This window comes from Arachis hypogaea, chromosome 17 (assembly GCF_003086295.3).
Source record: "Arachis hypogaea cultivar Tifrunner chromosome 17, arahy.Tifrunner.gnm2.J5K5, whole genome shotgun sequence".
Lineage (NCBI taxonomy): Eukaryota > Viridiplantae > Streptophyta > Magnoliopsida > Fabales > Fabaceae > Arachis > Arachis hypogaea.
In genome coordinates, this window is record NC_092052.1 from 119,053,573 (window position 1) to 119,062,918 (window position 9,346).

Below are 9,346 nucleotides of genomic sequence, written 5' to 3' on the forward strand. Positions count from 1 at the left end.
GTGAGCTCTTCCAATGGGAGTTGGAACTAGTTACTCAATTACATAATACATTGAGCCCGGTTAATTTAGTTTTTGATAGAGAGGATCGAGTGGTCTGAAAGTTTGACAGGAAAGGTGTTTTTTCTACTAACTCTTTTGTGTAGGTGCTACAAGCGGAAACAACCCCGGAGGACGTATGCTATAGCTTTACGAAGACTCTTTGGAAGGGGCTAGTCCCTCCAAGAGTAGAGCTGTTTACCTGATTTGTCTTGATAGGCAGGGTGAATACCAAGGAAAGGCTATGCCGGCTAGGCATTGTTAATTAGGGTGATAATTTGTGTGTATTATGTAATAAGGAAGTTGAATATGTTCACCACCTGTTTCTTGGCTGTGAATTTACTTGGCAGGTGTGGTGTGCTTGGTTATCTGAGTTTGGCAGTTTATGGTCATGTCCAGGTAATTTGAAGGAACATTTCCAAAGCTGGACAGGTTTTACAAGCAGGAAAGCGGAGTGTAACAGGTGGTTTATAAGTTACTTTGCGGTTGTTTGGAACATCTGGCTAGAAAGGAATAGGAGGTTGTTTCAGAACATAGGAAAATGTGCTGAAGAAATTTTCAACAGGTCCATGATTCACTACAAGAAGTGGGGGTGCGACGATCCTTTTTGTTGTTGATGGCAATGTCGAAGATGACATAGGGATAACTATTGGTGTGTCTTTTACTAGGTGTATTTATAATTGTTATCTTTGTTCTTGTAGTCTCTACGTTTCTAGCTCCACTTGTGTGTTGAACTTATTTCTTTTCAAAAAAAAAAAATAATTTGATAAAATCAGACATTTATTCTACTAACTTTTTTATACAGGTTTTGCAGACAGAATCTCTCCTAAATGATATTACTAGCTACAATAATAATAATAATAATAATAGCAAATAGTGGCATAATCAATTAGTACTGAAAAGATCCTATACTTGGGTAACGTAATTTACGTTATCACTATGCAATTGAAATATAATTATGGTTTAGTGGTATCGAATGGTGGGTAGGGTTTGCTTTCTCCAGGACAAAAATTTTGATGTTCAAATTTTCAAGAAATAAAGTGAGAGAGAGAGAGAAAGGGCTGGGTCAACGCTAGGAGCCTCTCTTTTTTTCTTTTTAAGAAATCCGCATGGCCCAGTCTTCTTCAAAAATGTCCGCTTTCTAAAAGAATACACTATCGGAATTACAAAAAGAAATAGCCCAGCCCAATACTAGCCCAACCACATCAATGGGCCAAGGCACCTCCACCCTCCGTTGGCGTTGGGACGACACGGCTCGATTAAATTGAGGAAAATCGTACAACAGCAGCTCCTGCTCTCTCATGCCAAATACCAGGGGCACGTGTCAATAAGTTGCGATCCACAGGTCCGATCTCTGTGTATCTACACAAATTGAGTTCATCTTATTTTAATTTCTAACTCCCACTAGAATAATTCTAACTCCAAACTTTAGAATCGGGAAGAAATTATATGTACAGTGGGCTGCCAAAGTTGTGAGCCCACGTATTACTGGGTCATATCCCGGTCTTTCGTATAAACAAGTGATCCAGTACATACCAATAAAAAAAATGGAGAGCAGGATGAGGGAGAGTTGTTAGTTTATCCTGGTAGATTGGTCGTGTAGTTGTTGCTCCTCTCACTGGGTGTGGTGGCAGAGAGAACTACGAGTATACAACTAAGAACTAACACCAACACCATGTTTAGCTTCACCAACTGAATCACAGTGTGAAGTTTGAACACGAGTTATCCACTCCATTCCTTTACTAAAAATAAATGGCTTATTCATCACTGTCATTATCCAAAACGGCACCGCATGTTCCCCACCTCACAAACCCTATCTCCTCCTCCTTCTACCACTTCCATTCCCCTTCCCTCTTTCTCTCTTTCCCATTCTACCCTCGCCTCTCCCCCCTCAGAGCAGCTGCAACTTCCGACGGCGACCACTTCCTCAGGAAGCCCCTCGTTCCCCAACCCAACACCAGCTATGGTTACGACCGCGGCGATGATGATGATGATGAAGAAGAGGAGGAGGAGGAGGAGGATAAATGCGTTGACTGGGAAGACCAGATTCTGGAGGACACCGTTCCTTTGGTTGGCTTTGTCAGGATGCTTCTCCATTCTGGACAGTATGTTCCTCTTTTCATTCTTCTTTTAACATTTTCTAATTATGCCCTTTAAATTAGTTCCTAATAGTTATTATCTCTTATCTTCTCCCTGAAATATGATTTTAGAACCATGTATTGACAAATAATTAATATAGGAGACATGTTCGGAGTTGTTACTTGTCTCATGGGAGTGATGAGACATGCATGCATGGTTGAAATGTCCTCTCTTTGGTTATGTTCATTATAGCCCCAAACTGTTCTAGCTCTGTAACTTGTGTCGGTGTTGGCTTGCAGTCTGAGACTATTCTTTCTAGCTAATGCATCTTTAGTTCTCCGTTACTAGCAATTTGCTGTAACAAGGTAAAAGATTTCTGAGTGAGACACTAGTATAAACTTCACCTCGATTTTCGAATTCTTGTAGATATTTGCTTTGCTGTAAATGTGGTTAGGGCTACATAAGACTTCCTTTACTTAAGCCTAACAGCCTAAGTCATGAATGTTCTGTGAATCTCAAATTATTGTTATAGTTGTTTGGTTTGCCGTATCTGTACCTGTCTCCTTACTAGATACTACAATTGTATAATGGCTAATAATCAGTTTCTCAAAACGCATTTGATATTTGTGATGAAAATCAATTGGTAGTTATAATCATTGATTTACATATTCCCTTTCATTTATCTAGAAAATCTAATTATGCCTTTCATGCCGTAGATATGAAAGTGGAGATAGACTGAGTCCAGAGCATGAGAAAACCATTCTTGAGAAGCTGCTTCCCTTTCATCCAGAATATGAGAAAAAGATTGGAGTTGGAGTTGATTATATCACGGTAGCTCCTCCCTCCCCCTCGTCACCTCACAAACACACACACTGCTTGTGCATAACTTTTGTTGACAAAAAGACTGTTTCCTAGAATTATCTATTGCCGAATCAAACAGTTAAAATATTTTATGTTCAGAAATCTATATGACCATGACATCAGTTGTTGCCTACTGCAAAGATTTTCCCTTTGTCAGTCTTAAGAGTTAATTGGCTCTGGAGGATGATCTGACCTGCTAATGATAGGATTGTCTCCTTTGAAGTGCAGGGTGTGCTCTGATTAAAGTGCAACTCGTTGCTAATGATGGGGAAATCAAGAGAGTTAGTTTTTGTTAGTTCATGGAGTGTCTTCTGGCTGCTTTTATTATATGAATATCTAAGCCTCTGATTTGTTCATCAATGGTGATCCACTCCATCCCCACACTTAGCAGAATGCACCTTGCATTTTAGAGGTCCCTAATCCCTGCTAAGAGTTACCTTATTAGGTATTTCTTACGCTGCATGATTTCTAATAACTAAATCAGTATGGCATGCTGCCCAGTTTTGCAACTCATTGATTCTCTGCCCTTTGGTAAAAATAGCTTCTCAGTATTTTCATGACGAAGCAGTCTTTATTTTGCTCATTCTAGTAATTTGTTGGTCCAAATCAAACTAATTTGTTAAGAGATCTTTATAGCATTAATCTGCATAATAAATGCATTTATATGGTACCAAAATCTTTTGCGACTAGCAAATACAGATTTTGGCCATGATGTTACTTTTTTTGTGTTACTTGATTAGCTGCTGAAAGATATGACCTGACCAGACCCCCATTTTCCCGTTAAAGAAAGAAGAGTATAAATATTGGCTTCTGATCTCTAATCGTCGTACATTACATTCCAATGATAGGCTTTTTAATGATATAAGAAATTACTGAGATCACTGTCTCTTAAATCCTATCCAGTCTTAACACTTCGTTTCTTATCTTTATGCATTGGTAAAATTTTATCATTCCTTTTCCTGTGACAGATTGGATATCATCCCAATTTTGAGCGATCTAGGTGTTTGTTCATAGCACGGAAAGATGGAGAGCTGGTTGACTTTTCATATTGGAAGTGCATAAAGGGTTTGATCAGAAAAAATTATCCATTATATGCAGACAGTTTCATTCTCAGACATTTCAGGAAGCGCAGCAGCCATCAGTTGCGAAGTTAGCACTGTCTTCTGTTTGTTGTACAATTTTATATCATAACTTGCTTTCTTGTTCCTCCTGAAGTCCCTATGGTTTTTCTTGTTCCCTCATTGCTGGTAGCATGCCATTTCAATGATCTGCTGGGAAGAAAACAAGTACAAGAATTCTGGAGTTCAGAAGACCGATTAGCATTTATTAGCTCCACAAGATATTCCCATAATTTCTGGAACAATGACACCATTCTATTGGTGTCAATGGTCGTAGTGATTTACAAACACAAATGTATCATTGTAGATTATGTATATAGACCTTGCTAAAGCAGAGAGAAGAATTCATCTCTGGAATATTTTGTTATTGGCAGTGTTGTAATTGGTTTCAAACTAGATCATGCTTCTTTTATCTGGTAAACAAACAGTTCAAGGGGAGGGAGGGAGGCACTATCTTCGATTAAAATCAAAATGAATAAATTTCGGTGAGTTTTTCTGGGTCTTACATTAGTACATTACACCACGCACACACCTTAGCGGGTTTATTATACCATAAACCAGCTAGAGTTGGAATTCAAACCCCCGGTGTTTGACATTAAAAATGTAACAAACTTGTCATCAAACCTTAACTACTTAAACATAGCTTTTGTTTTTTTTTGGTTTTGTTTTGGTTTCTCACTATTCTAGGACTTGACTAATTTGCTGTCTATTTGAATTCTATTTGAAGTTTGCCGTTGGTCAATAAATTGTTGCATGCACAAAATGAGATCTGAATTCTTGATATTTGCATGCACAAAATGAGATCTGAATTCTTGATATTTGCTTAAGTGGATTAGTGAACTTACCATTAGGCAATTCAAATTAGTTTACTTAAACAGCTTTATTAACTTATAATCAGGAAGTTTAATTTCTACATACCAAAGCTGGATTAACTATTGGTTACTTTTGATGACCAAAAAATAAAAGAAAACTGGTATCAACCGGCTGGAAAAAGGAAAAGGATCAATTGGAAGGAAAAAGGAAAAGGAAAAGAAAGGAAAAGAGGCCCGGGAGGGATATTAAAATTTGTTGCTGAGAGTTGGTATGTACTTCGAACATGTCAGAGTTCAACCAAACGCTAAAAGGAAAGGTAAAATATACAACTAACATAATAGCCCTTCAGAGTGGCGGAGCTTAATTCAGACAAGGGGGTCATGGCTTCTCCAAACTTTTTATAAAAAACTTAGTAGTATTTTTTCAAAAGATAAAAAATAGTTCAATTAACTTAAATACTTTACTATGATTTAAAGTATCTAATAAATTCAATAAACAATACTCTTTCTATCTTTAAGTTCAAATATAAAAAATTAGATATTTTTTATTTATTTAATTTAATATTATTTTATATTTTATTATTTATTTAATTTAATTTTTTAGATAATAAAAGATAATAGAATATTCAATAAGTATTAATATTATTGTATTTGTATAAATTGATAAAAAAAATTCAATAAATATTATAAATTTTAATATTTGTCCTTCTAACTTCTTCTTTACATATTTTACAGAATATATATTCAATTTTTTATATAAAATAATAATGAAAAATCAAAGAATTGATACATTTTTTAAGAGAAAGGCTAATATTTCAGAAGGAGAACATATAACTTTTACAATATCAACACATGTAGATAGTTCTTCTACTTTAATAAATCACAAAGAAAGTGAGATACAACCTTCAAAAGTTCAAAAAGTTACATCTGATGACTTTAACCTTAACATTTTGGAACGAAATCTTGAAAAACGACTTTAAATTTGGCAATATCACCGAAACCAGAAAAATGAGATTAGACGAGCTTATCTTAAATGGGATCTATATCAAAAATATTTTGACAATTATTTTCTATCTGACCCTCCAAAATTTTGTTTCAAGTTTCGCCACTGACCCTCCACCAGTGCACTTGGCGGAGAACTAGACCTGTGGTTGGCCGCATCTATGAAATTTGGTGAAATGAGTTTGTTAATTCAATCTGTTTTTTTTTGTTTTTTGTTTAATGAACGGGGCATCTATTGTTGACTACAATGATTAATTTCTCATTGGTTTATAAACACTTCAAAGGGTGAGATAATTAATCCGAAAATTTAGTTTTGTTTTTTTTTTTTTTCATATCAGATTGAACATTCGATAATTGATTAAGGGAGGATGATATGATGATAAATATATTAGTTTTATAATAATTAAAAATTTTAAATTATTTTTATATATCTTTTTAATTCAAATAGTAAAATCAGATAATATTAAAATTAAATTAATTAAATTTTTATTTATAAAAATTGTAGGTCTATTGACACGTGTTTCGTGTTTCAAATGTTCGTGATATGAAGAATTCAAATATTATTTAAAAGTTATTAGATTATATTTTTAGAATGCTTAATTAATTTGATGTATTTTAATTTTATTTATTTAGTTATTAGATTGGGTTTTGTATTTGAGATTTTTTTTATTTTAATCTAATAAGAGGTTATAAATACCTCAAATTATTGTAGTTGTAGTATTGAGTGATCAGAGGTGCTAAAATAACTTTTTTTTTGTTTCGTGATGAAATTATGGTGTTGACAAACGAAATTGAGTGAGTTTCTTTTATTGTATAAAAAATTTAGTAGAAGATTGAAGAGTTTTTTTGATTCAATTTTTAAATTATGATGTTGACAAGTTAGATTAAAAACTTTTTTTATTGCATCAAGAAATTAGATATAAAATAAAATATTTTTTTTGTATTTAATTTTAAATTTTTTTTAATTACAATTTATTTTTTATTCCATTTTAATTCTGGTCTTCTTTATTATGTTTTTTTTTAATCATCAGTTGTTGCACTAAATAATTTATAGAAAAAGTGTCAATCATCTCACAATTGATGTGCATGGCACGCTCACTCATGTTATGTTCTGCTGCCCCCTTGGACCCTAAACAGAAGTTGTTAGTATCTTTGAAAGACAACCTTTGTCCCAAAATTCATAATTACCAAAGTTTAAGTGGCAGCTGCACAATGGTCGTTATACTGAAATGGTGATGCGATGACGCCGAAGGCCAACAAAATTTTGTTGGTACGGATAGGGTTCTTGTGGTGAGAGCACGTGGCGCGCACTTTTGGGGATCAATCAGCGGGGTGGATGCGCTGTGCAATGCTCACTCGTGACACGTGTGTGTTCCTCCCAGATTGTTTGCCCCAGCATCTACGTGCTACCACTGTTTGTTGTAATTTCTAAGTTTCGATGCCTTTTGACAGTGCCTGCGTCTGCCTTGTGCTTGCGACACCTGTTGTGCCTGTGGACTCTCCTTATTATCCTTTTTGAGGTGTTGCAACATATTTGGTGCTTAGCTTCCACCACTCAGTGCCCTCACTCAACACCTAACTTGACGCACAATATAGTATTGTTGGAAGAGTTTCAGAAATATCGGTGTTTCAGTTGTTTTAATTGTTAGTTGATCTGAATTATAAAAAAAATATATAATATATATTAATTAAAATCAACGATTAAAATTACTGAAATACTGATATTTTTAGTATACCTAATAGTTTTTTATATAATATTTGGTCAAACAGTTATTTTATTTTTCTGTTTAACTAAAGGTTGGAGTTTTAAATTTTTTTTGTTATACATATAACAATTTATTAATTAACAATAAATTTTAAATAAATAAATCAATTTACGATAAATTAATTATTAATCTGTGAAATTTAAAATTTCACAAAAAAAAAATCTGCTACTCGAACTTAATAGGAATTAAAACTGAATTTAGTTTGGATAAACTTCATTTATAAGATCAACAATTGTAAATTATGTGAAGTTCTTTTTAGCAAGGATGATATGATGATTCGTAATTTCTCAGCTTATCCTTTGATCATTCAAAATTAGAATCCATGCCATATTTTAGTAACTCTTTATAAACCTGTAATAATTAATGCATACAAAGTCAATTTAAAAAGTATTAAGAACATAAATAAATTGCCTTTCTTTTTTGTTACAAAAGAATTTGTCTTGCTTTACGGTCGTCGGCATGAGTGTGTGCCTACAGTCTCACAGACACTGAAAAATTTTTCTGGCCAAGATAATAGAATAGATAAGTAGCACCTTATCGTTAAAAGTATACTGTTTTTTACCCTGATTGAATCCCTTAATATAAGTAGAACAAGAGCAATCGTCGCCACCTATGTTTCCTCTGCGGTGTTCAGACTCTCGTGTGAAGATAGAAGTCTAATAATAAATTTAGAAAGTCAAAGAAACAGTGCTTACAATGTCTTTATAAAAATGGAATGATGACAACGTTGCAGCATGATGTGTTAGTTTTAGGGGAAACTTAATAGATTGATTGATTTTTTTTTTTCATATTATATTGATGATGCTTCTATCTTAATATCATACATAATACATCTTAACACTATAAGAAAAACGTTGAGAACCGTTTGATTTAGCGGCAACAATTACAATCGAATTTAGCGTCGAATTTAACGACAGATTTGATGAGGAATTCGTTATGTCAAATGTTTACCGGCGGATAGTCGCTTCCGACGGAAGAGATATTTAATAGAATGGTACATTTTGGTGATCCACACTGTGTTATTATCAGAAATATCCGCCAGTAAATCCGACGGTAACTGTGTCCTAAATTGGAACTGCGAACCCCCCCTTCGAATTCAGTCTCTCTCTCTCTCTAACTTCTCTCTCTCTCTCTCTAACCTTCTCATCTCTTCCCGTCAACCTTTTTTGCCGCCGCAACTGCCTCCATCGTCGCCGCTGCTATTGAACGTCCTTGCCATCGCTGCTGCAATGCCCCTGCATTTTTTGCTTCTGCCACCACTACACCTCCACCCCTCTTTAAGGTTCTTTTTTTTAACTCTGGTTATTTCAAATTATGTAATACCAAGTTAATTAATTAGCTAGTAAAGATTAGTTAGTTTATTTTTTTATTTTAATGGATTTAGGTGGTTAGGATAGGTTAGAACAAGTTAGATTAGACTCTGAGATTGTTGAAAAATGTTGGATTATTGAGTTGTTTGTTGAGTCCTGCTACTGAAATTGTTAGAAAAATGCTTGACTATATTAATAATGATTGAGCTATTTATATGTTACCTTAATAATGATTGAAAAAATTAACAGGTTAAGAAGAGTTGATGGATATTTGGTTTGAATGGAACCTTTGAAGGGGGGAGAAATTCGAATGTTAGAAGAGATTCTGTCGAAATTTATATAAGATTTTTAGTGAAATAAAA

General features: G+C 34.1%; 1 protein-coding gene across 1 annotated transcript; it reads left to right on the forward strand.

Moving 5' to 3' along the window:
- Nucleotides 1–1,317: 1,317 nt before the first annotated feature.
- On the forward strand, nt 1,318–4,490 carry LOC112765758 (protein DCL, chloroplastic). Its single transcript, XM_025811615.3, has 3 exons — nt 1,318–2,141; nt 2,832–2,946; nt 3,945–4,490. The coding sequence occupies exons 1-3, from the start codon at nt 1,789–1,791 to the stop codon at nt 4,128–4,130; spliced, it is 654 nt and encodes a 217-aa protein (XP_025667400.1). The 5' UTR covers nt 1,318–1,788; the 3' UTR covers nt 4,131–4,490.
- Nucleotides 4,491–9,346: the final 4,856 nt, after the last annotated feature.